The 15,262-nt window shown below is 34.0% G+C and overlaps 3 protein-coding genes and 1 long non-coding RNA gene across 4 annotated transcripts; 2 read left to right on the top strand and 2 right to left on the bottom strand.

The window, feature by feature from the left end:
- Positions 1 to 986: 986 nt before the first annotated feature.
- On the bottom strand, positions 987 to 2,456 carry LOC114245079 (uncharacterized). The gene is made up of 2 exons (XR_003624752.2): positions 2,359 to 2,456; positions 987 to 1,274 (listed from the first exon to the last, which is right to left on the bottom strand). It is a non-coding gene; the product is annotated as an uncharacterized LOC114245079 (long non-coding RNA).
- Ing3 (Inhibitor of growth family, member 3) lies at positions 2,196 to 6,209 on the top strand. The gene is made up of 11 exons (XM_028177082.2): positions 2,196 to 2,390; positions 2,636 to 2,707; positions 2,795 to 2,992; positions 3,213 to 3,354; positions 3,694 to 3,796; positions 3,950 to 4,039; positions 4,442 to 4,544; positions 5,054 to 5,162; positions 5,362 to 5,448; positions 5,518 to 5,653; positions 5,995 to 6,209. The coding sequence occupies exons 1-11, from the start codon at positions 2,363 to 2,365 to the stop codon at positions 6,112 to 6,114; spliced, it is 1,188 nt and encodes a 395-aa protein (XP_028032883.1). The 5' UTR covers positions 2,196 to 2,362; the 3' UTR covers positions 6,115 to 6,209.
- Positions 6,210 to 7,308: 1,099 nt separating this feature from the next.
- LOC114252124 (calcyclin-binding protein) lies at positions 7,309 to 10,183 on the top strand. The gene is made up of 5 exons (XM_028186631.2): positions 7,309 to 7,509; positions 7,602 to 7,818; positions 9,079 to 9,285; positions 9,457 to 9,619; positions 10,017 to 10,183. The coding sequence occupies exons 1-5, from the start codon at positions 7,486 to 7,488 to the stop codon at positions 10,108 to 10,110; spliced, it is 705 nt and encodes a 234-aa protein (XP_028042432.1). The 5' UTR covers positions 7,309 to 7,485; the 3' UTR covers positions 10,111 to 10,183.
- A 2,436-nt stretch (positions 10,184 to 12,619) lies between these two features.
- Positions 12,620 to 14,541, bottom strand: LOC149503276 (uncharacterized). The gene is made up of 2 exons (XM_089739905.1): positions 12,944 to 14,541; positions 12,620 to 12,859 (listed from the first exon to the last, which is right to left on the bottom strand). The coding sequence occupies exons 1-2, from the start codon at positions 14,458 to 14,460 to the stop codon at positions 12,805 to 12,807; spliced, it is 1,572 nt and encodes a 523-aa protein (XP_089596031.1). The 5' UTR covers positions 14,461 to 14,541; the 3' UTR covers positions 12,620 to 12,804.
- Between the last annotated feature and the right edge of the window lie 721 nt (positions 14,542 to 15,262).

The following is a 15,262-nucleotide window of genomic DNA, read 5'->3' as shown; positions in this document are numbered from 1 at the left end:
CGTAACTCAGATAGATAACAAACACAAGCTTGTTGTGCCGATGAGTAGGTTACATAAGATACGAAATTCATTCGGGTGTTTGTCTGTGCGCCTGTACAACAAAATCCCAGATGTTCAGAACCTACATATATATAGGTTTAAGAAAACTATTAAAGAACATCTGTGCAATTAAGCTTACTATAAAGTCAATGATTTTCTAGAAGATTGCACAAAGTGGGAATGAGTTGCTCGCTCCGGGCATTTCAATATTATAATAATTGTTACGTTATAATACTCATTGTAAAAATTAATATTTAAAAAAAAAATAAAAAAAAAACTAATATTAAAAAAAAATTAATAATTAAAAAAAAAAGACATGCCCGCTGAGTTTCTTGCCAATTCTTCTCAGGACGGAGGCTAGTTCTTGTGAATTGGCGGTAGTTCTTTTGACGTTCAATAAATACTTATTGAACGTCAAAAGAACTACCGCCAATCAACATTACAACCAATACAAAAGCTACAAAATCATTTTATTTATACTTTCATTTATGTTGAATAAAAATTTTTTGATTTGATTTGATTTGAGTGAGGGTTACTTTCATATTAATAGTATTAATTACTGAACATCATAAATAATTTTTTAAATAAATTACAAAAATCGATAAATGGTGATAGTTTTTTGTGCCATTTTTTTGAAATCCTAATTCTCAAGCCTTAATTCTGCTCCAAATTAATTATTTACCTGTGAATATTACATGAAAATCCGTTCTTTAGTTCCGGACATGTGCGCGAACAAGCAGACAGACAGATAAAAACAATTCTAAAATCAGATCTAATCGCTGATTTCTGTTCTATTGCTCTTTTTAGGTACCTCCTTTCTATTCTAATTACTTTTCTTCAATGAACATACACGCCAGATTCTGTTAAAACTATAAAAATTGATTTAATTAATTACATGTGACACTTGAAAAACTTAATAAATAAATTATGAAATTGAATTAAAGTCGTTTCATTTGACACAAATTCACATTTATTACTACTTAATTATGAGTCAAGTACATATTTAAACAGTGCTAGGACCACTTGGCTTCTTTTTTGGAGCATAACCGATTCTATTGTGAATATCTTCACTAGTTTTTGTTCCCGCTCCTAGAGATTTTGGTGTGTCTTCTTGCATTTCCGCACCTGTAGACGAAGTATTACTCTTTTCCCTTCGATAAGCTTCATATTCTTGTAAATCATCTAGTTTAAGTGTAATTTCCGTCAGTGGTCTCCTTATCATTTTTGCAGACTACCTAAATGAAAAAGACGTGATTGTGAAAATAAGTTCACATACTTCGATAATTGTGAATCATTATTTTATGGTAACATTAGTAGGAACGTAATATTGCATTACAGCAACATTTTGTAGAAATATTTATGGGAACACAAAAAATTAAACAGAACAATACAGTTTAAGTACTTTATTTGTCTTGATCGTTAACATTCAAAGTGTTAATTATACTATGTAGTATATTAAATTAGTTGACTATTGGGGGCCGACGAAATATTAAAGAGGGTACACTGGATAAATTTTGATGGAGCTTAATGTAGAAATAGGCAATAGGCAAATAGTACCTAGCTGTGCAGACGGCCATACAATGCGGACTACCATCAGTAATTATACACACTTATAAATTTTGCGAATAAGACTTTTTTATACATTTTTTAGGTCCTACCTCTTTTTATACTGTAACTAACACCAATGTGCAAACAATGAGCGCAAATATTGTGTACCTACCTATTGATGTTGTGAAATCGCGTATTTTAATCGCGACTATTATAAGTCGATTGTCGAAATCGTCAAATACACGAAGTGTGTCTTTTAAATGAAATTGTGTCAAATTGATATTTCTTTTTATTTGTCTAAATATGCGATCTATGGAAATGTTTTTTCAAAATACACGATACAAATACACGAACTAGTACTTATACTTTGTATAGTATTATTAGTACTATGCCTATGGTATTAATTAGAATCAAAGGTTAGTAATTAACTTACCTTGGACTACTTGGACTATACACTTACAATATATATACAAACAGCTATTTACCACATAATTTTAAAGTTTAAGTTCAATCTAAGAAATACAATGAATCAAAAGCAATATTTCTTAGTTAGCTGGTATTTTAATCGATTTTGTGACCGACGTTAACAGTCTTTTTGTCACAGCACTACTTACCCACCATTTTGTAAAATCAATCAAGCTTTCCAGCTTTATGAAGTGTGACGTTTAAGTATACATCAACGTAGTATCTATTTAATAATTTATTTGAGTTTTAGTTTCAAAGTTAGCATTTCAACAGTAATTTAACAAACTTGAAGCACAAAACACTCACCAAAATGCTGTATCTTGAAGATTATTTGGAAAGTAAGTTATTTGTTAGACCAGTGACGTAACTAAAAATCCATTAAGACAGTTGGTAGCACTGTAGCGTCCTCAATAAATAAAGCGCAAAATTTAAAAATACCACAATTTGAATTGTTAAACAACATCGTTGACGCAGAATTTTGAATTAGTAAATTAAGTAATACAAATAATAATAACAGCTTGATTTAATTTTAAAGTTTATGTGAAAGCATAAAAGTGAATAAAATTTGAGATATTAATTGCAGTGATAGAACATCTACCGCAAGAACTGCGAGACAGATTTACTGAAATGAGAGAAATGGATTTGTCTGTCCAAAGTAAGCTATCTTGCCATAAAATTACATTCATACATACAATACAATTACACTATTATACCAGACTTACTATATTTTGGTCATTAATAGATAACATGGACACCCTTGAGAAAAGAGTCCGTACTCTTTTTGGTGGATGTCGTCGTGGTGAAATAAATACCGATCAAGCCAATACTGAGTTTTCGGATATTAAGCGGGGCTATGCCAAAACTTTAGAAGAGGCTGACGAAAAGACCACACTTGCCAACCAAATGTATGATTTGGTTGATAGGTATCTTCGACGATTAGGTACGTATCACTAAAAAATCCTGTTCACAAAATAATGTATGAAATATATTGCAACTTTTAAGTAAATTCAGTTAAATGAGTGATTCCATAATTAAAATTAATTAACACTCCGGTTTGCATACATAATTGTGTGCCACTATGAAAACATGGTATGATGTATAATTAAACAATTTATATATTCGAAATATTCAAATAATAAGTTAAACATGCTTAAAAACAGATACAGAGCTGCATAAATTCAAGTGTGAGCTTGAAGCAGACAACAAAGGGATAACAGAATTGCTTGAGAAGAGGTCACTTGAATTGGATGTTAATACTAATCACACTAGCACATCAAACAGCAGTCATTACAAGGAAAATAGGTAACTCAGCACAAATGTCAAATTAAAATTGTCTAATGAAAAATATCCTCAATCATGTTTTGACTAAATAGTTGGATATATACTATCTTTATACAATAATTTGCTCTCAAGAGTTAGTATTAAACTACAATTCATTGTAGCTTGAATCGCATCTTCTTTCCTACTGGAACAGTGAGTAACCAGTAGCTTGACTATGCCTGGCATTGCTGATGTCTGAGTCACAGTGACTATATACCATCAGGTAGGCTCTATATGCTGCTGCATGCCCACCTTTGATCTGTTTTGGAAAACAAAAAATGAAACATTAATAAAATAGGATAGTTCTTGGAAATTGTTCAGGTATCGCATAAGGCCAGAAAAGCGGCGAGATAGTTGGGGAAATCGTGATTCCCAACGTGGACATTCCTCAAGCAATATGTCGCGCACTGACTCCGCCATACAGGTTTGTTAGGAGATTTTAGGCAAACTCAAAAAAATATTGAAATAAAAACAATTAGTAAGAAACAATTTTCAGAATTTAAAATTTAACTTGCAAATAAGTTGTTTATTTCAAAGCACAGTGTAAAACTTATAATTTCTGTTCAAATACTTTCAGGCTGCACTTGGTCGTGAATCTTACTCTTTGGGACATGCTGGCAGTACCATAGCTGCAGCAGCAAGCCAAGCTATTGCTGCTACACAACAAGTAAATTAAGCATTAATATACATGATTAATAAAAAACATGTTTTTGGTTGTATAAAAATAACAGGTTCAGCCTAACTGATATCACTTTTTCTTGACCTCAAAACGGGATAACACATTATACACAGTCTTAAATCTACACTTTTTGGTCAATAAAATAAATTAACTACTATTCCAGCTAATTACTTATAGACTGACAAATACTCTGAATAATAATTAAAATGAAAAGTATTTATACGAATTAATAGAGTTTTCATGTGAAGGCAGTAGTTTATGCTCATTTCAGCTTCAGAATCTTGCTGCATTTAACAAATAGATATAATGTATCATTTAATATAATATTTTTTTGATAAAACCATCACTTTATTTCCGAATTATGTTAACATTAATTCTCTTAATGTACAGATGCAGCATGGTCGTCGTACAGCATCATTGAAAGCATCCTATGAAGCAGTTGCTGGTGGAGAGCTGGCTCATCATGCTTTACAAACTCATCATCACGATCATGGTAAAAAAAATATTTAAAATAAATTAATTGATCATTCTCAGTTGCTCTACAAAAGCTAGTTATAAGCTTTTTTCAGAATTTCCCTGGGTGAAAAGTTTGTCTACAATTGGTTATCTGTCCACTATACCAATTATAATAGAGCAGAAAATCTAGGCAAGCGCGAATTGATAATTTTTCAATATGAATTATGTTTGGGGAGCAGTAAATCTCTCTATCAAATTCACTTCAAAATAAAAATAAATAACAGATAATTGGTAAATAATGACAAAGTGTCATCTAGTCCCAAACTAGGACTTCCTGAATTATGGGAAACAAAGACTGATACACATGCATACTTAATATGTTTAAACATGTCTGGCTATTAAAGACAGGCAAACTAGTTTGTCGTACCAATATTTTCCACAAATTCGACTTGGGAATCGAACCTACATATCTCGGCTCTGCTAACAGGGGCGTTGTTTATTCTGCCACTGAGTCAATCAATAAATACCAAAAATCTTCCCACATAGGTCAAGGTGTATCTTCTGGGTCGAGTCAAATAAACAGTGTCCACGGGCACCATACAACATCACATGGACACAGCAGTTCCTCTTCCTCTACCAAGCGCAACAAACAAAAGTAATTATAAAATATTACCAATAAACTTTTCTAAAATGTTTATCATAGAAAATTATATTCATTGGAATCAGAAAAAGTCAGTTTCAAACAAATTCTAGAAATAACAAATGTCAGAAAATCTGTGCCCATGCAATGTATATTATAAGTGTTTTATTGTAGAGAATGATATTATTTATTTACATTTAATTGTTCTACCCAGGAAAGCCAGCTATAGTTCGTCAACTGTGTCATCTCACACACAACAAGTCACAGCAGCTGCCAGTCGCTCGTCCTCCCCCACAGTAACGTGAGTACAATTAAATCAAATTTACACAAATAAAAAAAATGTTTTAAAAAAAATTACGTTTGTCTTCAGGATTAATAATGTGGTGAACAATGTGCCCATAGAGGAACCAATGGAAGAAGAATGGACCTACGATCCTAACGAGCCTCGCTATTGTATTTGTAACCAAGTATCTTATGGTGACATGGTGGCTTGTGACAACCAAGATGTAAATATCATGTTTTTGTGTATTCATACATAATTTTAGGATTTCCAAAATAATGTTTTTAATGTAAACTAAGTTAAATGACTTGATTCAATTTCTTCATAGAATGCGTTAAAAACGTCATTGACTAAATTTTTTTAATTTTTTATGTTGTATGTCTGTAGATGTCTGTTAAATAGAAAAAATGTTTTGCAATAGAGTTTTCAATACTTTGTTTTTAGCGTTTCTAACTGTAGTAGCACTTGTATTTAAGAGATATAATCTTTTTAATCTGACTAATAAGTTATTTTGCATACATAACAGAGTCAGCAAAATTGTTATTAATAAAAATCGCCCTTTTTCAGTGTCCGTATGAATGGTTCCATTATCCGTGTGTCGGGATTACTGCTCCACCGAAAGGTAAATGGTACTGCCCGCAATGCCAGACCAACATGCGCCGTAACCGTGCCCACCGAAAGAATTAATTATAATCACACTGAAATCTCATATCATATTATTATAATTATTGTATTGTCATATTTCGCATTATCATAGTAAAGCATTGTGTTCAAAGATAAAAGGTTTTTTTTTTTCTCCATTTTGTCTAAGTCCAATCTGTAGTTAAATGATCTGTATTATCTGTAGTCCTGTGGTCACGAACCTACCGATTTTTCAGTATTTATACTGATATGTGGCGTCTGGGGGCCCTGGGATCTTATTCTATAGAGAGCGCCTACAAAATGAGATTATTAAGTTCAAATATCGTCTGACGAGGTGCCAACAAGCACAAGTGCGAGTGTAAGAAGAGAAAAATTTGTACAATATTAAAGGAAAGAATGAGAAGAAGAATTTCCAGGCTGGATACTAAATACTCGGTTTCCTTTGTTGTCTAATTTCATTTTTAATATTTTATCACTTCTCCATTCATCCGCTAACGTTGAACGCATATTTTCACATATTAATCTTTTGAAAACAAAACAGCAAAATAGGCTGCCTACTGAATCAATCACTGGTCTATTTAGTGCAAAACGACTTTGTTACAGCCAATTGTTATGATTTTGAAATTAAGTCGAAGAAGACCGTGCCTATGGCCGAAAAATATTGGTATAAAAAATAATTATACATAGTATGATTGTTATAAATTAGTCTAAGTTTTTTTTCAATAAATCAACGAATTTTATTGAATATTGTATTTTTTTAATAAATACCGATTTTGGGTACAAATATACCGATTTAGCTGGCAACTATACCGATTTCGCTCTATGAGGGACTTTTTGGCGGAAACGCGAGGAGTGAAGTTGTATGATTTGTTTTATTTTGTCTATTCAGTGTTTCTTCAGGTTTAAATGTGTAATATTGGTGGTTTATTAACTGTTTAATATCTGTGAAAGTGCACAAATGTGGAAGAATGAAAAGCCGCTGGTCGTAGCTTCTCGGGATCCCCCAAAAACTCCACTAAAAATCTCAGTAAATGACCACCATTTTACTAAAATTATATTTCATCCCATCTCATTTCATTTTATCCCAGTTGATTAATGTCTCAAATTAATCATTTTCATTTCATTTCGCTCCTCATTTTTTGATAAAATATATAAGAAAATAACTAAAAATAAGACATGACTTAAAGGTCTTCATTACCAGGTCATAAAATCCTTTAAAAAAATCGTTCTATGACGTTCGAGAGTAATCGAGAGCTCGAGATCACTGGCTTACTCTTCGCTAGAAGTAATAGTGTTCTGTGGGCTTACTGCTCTAGTATAATCAATGTTACTGGACTTCAAAATAGCTGATTAACGTGCTTATTTGTGATTTCAAAAGATTTGCACAGCATACAAACAAACTGTTCATTTATCAAAATGTCAGAAGCAAAAATACAAGAGGTAATAATCAACCATCACTACATTCAGTAAATCATTTGGCATTAAAGACAATGAATGGAAATTCAATGTAACCTTCATTGCAATTTTTTCAGATAAGAAGCGATATCGAAGAGTTCAATGATCTGTTAAAGCAAGCTAAACGTAAGAAAGTACAGGATTTACTCTCCTTGGAGATCAGAAAACTTGAGACAGAACTAATAACATTAAAAGAAAAGGAAACTTTGACGCCAATGGAAGTATCACCAATACCCACAACAAGTACATCAGCTCCAGTGCAAAAGAAGTATCAAGTCAAATTGAATGTATATGGTCAGTAATTTAGAATCATATTAATATATCTAGAAGTCTCTTTATATGAGACTTGTTATTTACAGCTCCTATAGCCAACCTTGTGCGAAAAGAGATAAGTTCCCTAAATCCTTAAATAAGTGAGTCTATAGTGTGTGTTTATCAGAATGTTCTGCATAAATGGTCTAACCTATTAATTCTTATAGCTTAAAAATATATATGTATATATTATATGTAAAACTAAGTAAGTATATGTTGCAAACTGATAACTTTGTCTGTACCTGAAAAAGGTCTCAAATATCTTACATAGAGAGACTATAAATAGACTCAATACAAGCTCAATAGTTTTATTCTATGAGAAGTAATAAAAAACCCAAATCGCCACTAGCTTGAATTACTTTGTAGAGCAACCTTTCCCAAAGTGGGCGATAACACCCCCTTGTGGGCACTACAGGCTTAAAGGGGGGCGGTAAGAGACCCAGAAAAAAATGGGGCATTGTGTAGGGGCTTGGGAGGCGATTTGTAATTTCATCTAGGAAGACTATTAAACACCAGCTGAGTTATAGGTTATAGTGGTTTTTAAGTAGGTGAAAAAATGGGAGCACTAAAAAATAATTTATTCTCAAACTGGGCAGTAGACAAAATGGGTTTGGGAACCCCTGTTATATCAGTGTAGAATAACACTACCCCATCCAGTTTTGTAAATGTTGTAAAAGGCAATTAAGAGCTGCGAATGAGCAAATGCTAGTAAGGTACATTATAAAACTTCTTATAAAAGTTTTTTTTATAGCTTACATTAATGAATGAGTTCATGCTTCATTGGTGTTATGTGGCTACCGGAGCCCATAAATATCAACAATATAAATGCAATTGAGACCTTGAATACCTACCTTGAGACATACTAATTTTTAGTGTTTATTGTACAATAGCTACCCAAGCTTTCAAACCAAAACGCATTACTTCTTCAAAGCAGAAATAGATAGGGTGGTGGTACTTACCTTACTATGCAAAGTACCAACATCTGGTCTATTTCTGTAGCAGACCAGTAATTCTTCCTGGCTTGAAGAGTGAGATAGTTTACAATACAGTTGAGAATTTGACCTCATGTTTCAAGATATATGCAGCATTCAAATTGCTGCCTCTGAACAGCAGCTACTGTTTCACCATCAGGTGGGACAAAAGATCATTCACTTCATATAATTAATTTATTTTTTCTCAAATTTACCTATTGAACTGTGGGTGTTACAATGAAATCGTAATGATTAAATTTTGTGTTTGTAGGTTGGGACCAGTCGGATAAATTTGTTAAGGTATTCGTTGAACTAAAGAATGTTCATACACTACCAAAGGAACAGGTATATTGTAAATTGACAGATAAATCAATGGAGCTGCATGTGGACAATCTGGAAAATAAAGATTACTTGCTTGTTATTAACAAGTTATTGGAACCTATAAATGTGGCAGACAGTCATTGGAAACAAAAAACAGGTAATAAATATAATTAATTAGTAAAAAATATACATATACTCTGGTTTTTCATTCACATTGTTGATGATTACCTTTTCAAACATGCTTCATTTGTTATTTAAAATGGCTCAAATAACAAAAGAATATCTATGCTAATAAGGCATTTGACAATAATAACATTTCTTTTCGCAGATAAGGTAGTCATATTCCTTGCAAAATCTAATCCAAACACAACATGGTCTCATATGACTGAAATTGAAAAAAAATTTGAAGACCAACGTAATAACCGCTTGAAACCTGCCGAAACTGACAAGAAAGATCCACAAGATTCCATCATGAGTCTCATGAAGAATATGTGAGTACTATTTATTTAACTAGAAATGAATGGATACTTAATTAATACTACATTAAGGGTATGTATGTATCTTTAACATCAATACTCTAAGAGGTTACTCAAAACTTTCTTGGTTCCTTTCCAATGAAGAATACTTTATGCTAACAGATGCCTGAGAATACCTCAAATCAGTATTTTAAGTATATGTTTTTGTTGTTTGAGATTGAAAAACATTTAACAATGTTTATATGACGACCAATATGGTTTTTATGTATTTCTCATTTAATTTTCAGGCTTAATGGGGACCATTTGTGTTGTTAATGTCATTCACATCTTAAACAAAAAAAATTTAGAACAACTATACTCTAACATCATTACTCTTATGTTCTAATACATGGGTAATTTATTTAATTTCCAGGTATGAAACTGGTGATGATGAAATGAAGAGAATGATCTCCAAGGCTTGGTATGAAGGACAGCAGCGTAAGAAAACTGATATAATGGATTTATAAACTAAACTCAGCATAAATTCTGAATTGTATTCTGTTAAGCAGTAAAGAAATCGTGTATTATTAAAAAGATTCAGTGTTTGTTTTATTTCTGCCCTCTTTGCAAACATTTTATCGCCCAACCTTCTCTAACTGCGACGCTTGATGGCTTCTATCTCTTTAACACTGCAGTACAGTGAAACAGTACCTCTTGATAAACATATCGACAACTAAAACAACTTTAAATTTTTCATTCAGTGTTCAAGAATATGTTTAAAGGTATGTGAAAAGGCTTAAAGGTCTATCCAATAGATCTCTGAATGTGTTTTTTCCCTACCTATTCGGTGGTAGCCTAAAGGGCAACTACGCTACTTATTCCAACTACGCTGTGACTGGTAGGTGAGCTCAAAGGGCTCGACCTGAATTTATGTTAATAGTGGACCTAACAAGAGTAATGCTTCCCACAATCTACTACAGGATCGGAATCGAGACCTGAATTTTCCGACATTTTCCTCGATAAAGTATGTCTGGAAGAGATCATTTTAGTGATAAGACCACCGTTGACTTACTTTCAATGTTAATTATGTGTTGATGTGCAATAAAGTATACTCTCTCTATTCACGAATTTCTTCCAAATAGATTCATGGAAAATTGGAAGAAATTTCCAATCGCTCTCTATGGAGCAGAAACATGAACCATAAAAGCAGCTGACCGAAACAGAGTTGATGCTTTTGAAATGTGGTGTTGGCGCCGCCTATTAAGGATTCCACGGACAGCCGGCCGCACGAACATCTCGGTCCTACAACAGCTTCAAATGGAGAACGCTCAACGCCTGTCTACCACCTGTCTGCAACGCATAATGCGCCACTTTGGCCACGTTGCCCGCAGATATGTAGACTACTTGGAACGTCTGATGGTCACTGGAAAAATAGAAGGAAAGCGTCCTAGAGGCCGGAGCCCCCAACGTTGGTCCGACCAGATCTCCGAGCAAACCAGTGGACCACTTAGCGCTGCACTGCACCAGGCAACTGACCGGAACCGATGGAGACTGGCAGTCGACAAGCTGAAACGGAGTCACGATCCTCAGCAATGAGGGAGCGATGGAGAAGAAGAAAGAAGAAAATTGTGAAACTTAATGCTTAACTATCACAATCGCTGATTATTTCTGTCGCAAAGCCATCATGCCATTTAGCTTGAAGAGTAATTAAAAAAGCTTACCTACTAATAATCAAATACTATTAAGATTTCGAACTCTCTGTCTCAACTAATGTCTGCAATCCGTACATTGTCTCGAGTTTCAAATTGTATAATACCCGAAAAACTTCTTGAGCAAATTACCTTGACTGCGCAGAAACGAATTTTAAATAACTTTGGTGGTGAGGGCCGGGCGCGACGGCAGAGGATATTGTATCGAGCGCGCTATTGGTAGATCAGTGGAACCTTGCGCCCCGCACCGCGCCCTCGTTCCGCTTGCTCCCAAAAGTACACTTCCGTACAGTGAAAAGTCTATCGTTATTAATCGTTGAAATTATTTGTTATAATTACTTGTTGACTTTGTTGTCATTGCTATTCGTTGAGTGTTTGTTGATTATTTGTAAAAAATAGACTATGCCGCAACAAACTGGTGTAGTATTAAAAAGACAAGCTAGAAAAATAGTATACGACGTATATTGCTTCATTATAAAACAGGGAAATAATTATATGGAAACAGTAAAACAGACTTTGGAAGCAACAAAAACAGTACTGTTAGGTGCATTATTAACGAAGCTAAGGGCTCTGGCTTGCTCGTCGTGTTTTGGATTCCGGATAAGAAAAGATCAGAGAAGAAGAAAATTACCGAAATGTATAGTTTTGATCAATCTGTAATTAAAAGATGTATTCATAATAGCCACATAACAAGCAGCGAAACTCCGTACCGTAGAAAGGCTTCGAAAAATTTAAAGAAGATATAAATTTTACTGGCTTGGAACGAAGTTTACGACGAATTATGAAAGAACTAGGCTTCAGTTGGAAAAAAATAGAAAATAATCGGAAACTGGTAATTGAAGAAAATAAGATTCGATTACTACGAATATAGACAAGAAAGAAGACCGATAGTTTACACCGATGAGTCCTATGTCGACTTATCACGACGATACCGACTCGGGTGATGAAAACAGTGATGATGATGATGGTCAAGATTATGATAACGAAGAAACAATGACAAGTACCAGCTCCACTTCTGCTGAACCAAGACCTAGCACCAGCTCTAGTTTTGACCTAATAGAAAGTAGGTACTTATATCTATTTTACCCCAAGATTAATTTATTACAATTATACAACCTATATTTTTTGTTGACGTTCTAATCAATATATAAATAAATACATCTGTTGTTTTTAATACCTTAATAGCATTATGACACCGAGTAAATAATGTTTTTACACGTGAACTTGTACCATTGCGCAAACTTTCACCCATCACGTCAACTAATGCTCAAGAAGTTTTCCGGCTATAAAACCTTAGGTTTCTTTTGTTTTTAAATTAAAAACGGAATAATTTAACTCGTTACATATATTTACTAGTATATATAATTATAAATATTTAACAGGAAAAGTCTACTTTGAATAAAGCAAATAGTTAAATAGAGACTATACAATAATTGAAATATCTAATGAAGAATACGTGACATTAAGCATAATATTTCAAATACTTTCATTTTATAACAAGTTACTAATAAGTTACTCCAATTTAATCAGTTTCGGCATAGAAGTAGAGGACCACCAACGCGTCTTCCTGTAATATGAAGAAAACAGAAATTTATTTATGTGTATTCAAAATTTAAAATAAATAAATTATTTAAAAACTTAATACACTTACATAATTTTTTTATTTTCCTGTCCATTATCGTTGAACATCTGCATGAAAATTCCGCACAAGTAAATTCCTTGCAAGGTGTATAATATAGTTTGCCAATTTATATAGGCGTTGGTTTCTATCAGAATTTCTTTTTGGATTGTTGACCTTTCCCGGGAATGAGTTTCGGAATCTCCACCGCTGAAGAAATAATTCCGACCGTTTCTGACCGCCATTCGATTACGTGATACGTCCCCGACACGGATACCTTCAGTAAGCTTATTTCTAATATCACGTCTCGAACTGCGATTATCAAAGAGAATTTCAGAATCGCTCCTACGATCGGCATAGTCTAAATGCCTAAATTCAATTCGACGGACCTTCATTTGTTGTCTTTCTTCACGGCTCAGTATTCGTGAAGGAATAAATTTCGAAATTGTTTCGTCGCTGTTAATTTCACGCCCCACCGAGAGAATTCGTGATCGTCGGCTTCCATCAGAATCTCTACGGACTAGTTTTTCTCGTATAAGTTCATTTCCTTTTCGCGTGGATTCAGTCCTACGTGTTACAGTGGTTTTGAAATCTCTGGTAAAAGCTCTTTCGCTATGTCTGTCTTGGCGTGCCATCCGTTTCTCTTCTAAAATTCTACGTGCTGATTGTGGTTCATTAGCAGGACGAGTTCTTCGAATGTCGGTCATTCTTCTTTCTAGTAAAGTCGAACGCCTGTTATCATCTCTATTAACTGTGGTAAATCTGAAAAACTCGAAGCGTTCCGAGATCATACCATCTAGAAGTCTGTTTTGTGATTCAGAAAGTTTTCTGCTTTCAGTATTTTTACGTTCAGTTGATTTTCGAACGCTTCGAAAATCTGATTGATCACGGGCTAAGTTGTCTCTATCTCTTTTATGGACGTCACGTCTTTCTTTGGCCAATGCCTGAGTTCGAATTTCCATTGAGTACCTTCGAGTGGAAATTGTTCTCTCATTAGGGATATAACGCCGGGACGTACGTGATGCAGCCACATTATCTGTTTCATATTGTTGTAAAGATTTAGAAACGGTTTCCCTGCGAACTTCAAGATTTTTGTTATTACGTTCAATACTTCTGTAAAATCTTACATCTCGTTCTGTGACTTCCCTTAATACGCGTCGATCATTAATTCCATTCGACCTTTGTCGATGTCTTTCAACCCTTAGCTCAGCCCTCACAAGAGAATCGACAGAAAACTGGCGAGTATTTTGTTTGCTTCTATTGTTTCTGAAGTCTTCAACAAGCTGTCGATTCAGTTGGTTTCTATTCTGTACGGTATAACGACGGATGTCACGTATGTGAGTTGTCGCTCGATCCTTTAATGAACGATTTTCCGATATTTCTGGAATGTTAGCGTGGGTACCATCTAAAGACCGCTTGCTTTGTTGAAGTAAAGCTGGTGGTTGCCGACCACAACACTCTTGTCGTCCATTAACAAGACTTCGTTCTGTGAACGACAAAATAGGCTGAAGTATCGCGACAAACGCCAGTAATAAACGCCAGTTATGCATAGTAACTGTATGCTCTGTGTTTTGGGGTTTTCCTTTGCGATGTGGTACTGGTGAAGGCTTCTTCTGAAGTGATGTATCATGCTGAGAGCTCGTATTTTTATACTCTTTCGAAGCTTCAGCGATCGAACCTTATTAAACGCTAGAACGCATTCAATTTCCAACAGCCCACACGACGATACTATTCGAGCTTTCTATAAATATCTAGATCCTTGAATTTTATAATTTAGTTTAATACATAGGTAATCTTAAACATAAATCTTAAGCATTGATTTGGTTAATACGTAATTTGAGTACCAATTACGATAAAATCACGATGCACAAAATTTACTTCTATAATACTAGAAGCTCTCAACAGAATCAAGTGATGGGTAGTTAAATTCTGTTCAAAGAATGCTTTAATAAACGCGGATTTATCCTTGATCCATTCTTTGATCTTTGTTCCCAGATCCATCATATTTACGCCATTATCCCAAACGCCAATTAGATTGCGTATATTTCATTTACTTCAGACTTTGCATCCATATTACATTCATTAACATTTCATTTATACCAGAATTAAATAAAAATAATAACTACAATCTTGGAATAAAACAAATGCAATAATAATAATAAAAAACAAAAAATCAAATAACAATAATAAAACAAAACTCAAAATTAACATCAAAACTACCTTAACCTAATATATAGGCTGGTTTGGATCCAGAGTGCTCAACATGCACACGTGTCCTGTGTTGCATTATTGGGCAGTCTAGATCCATCCGCGAGGGGAACAGCCGTAGGTATCTGTTGCGACTGACCCGCA

The sequence above is a fragment of the Bombyx mandarina genome, chromosome 03 (genome assembly GCF_030267445.1).
Source record: "Bombyx mandarina strain Sakado chromosome 03, ASM3026744v2".
NCBI lineage: Eukaryota > Metazoa > Arthropoda > Insecta > Lepidoptera > Bombycidae > Bombyx > Bombyx mandarina.
Note: the sequence above shows the minus strand (reverse complement) of the source record. Positions and strands in the feature narration are given on the sequence as shown.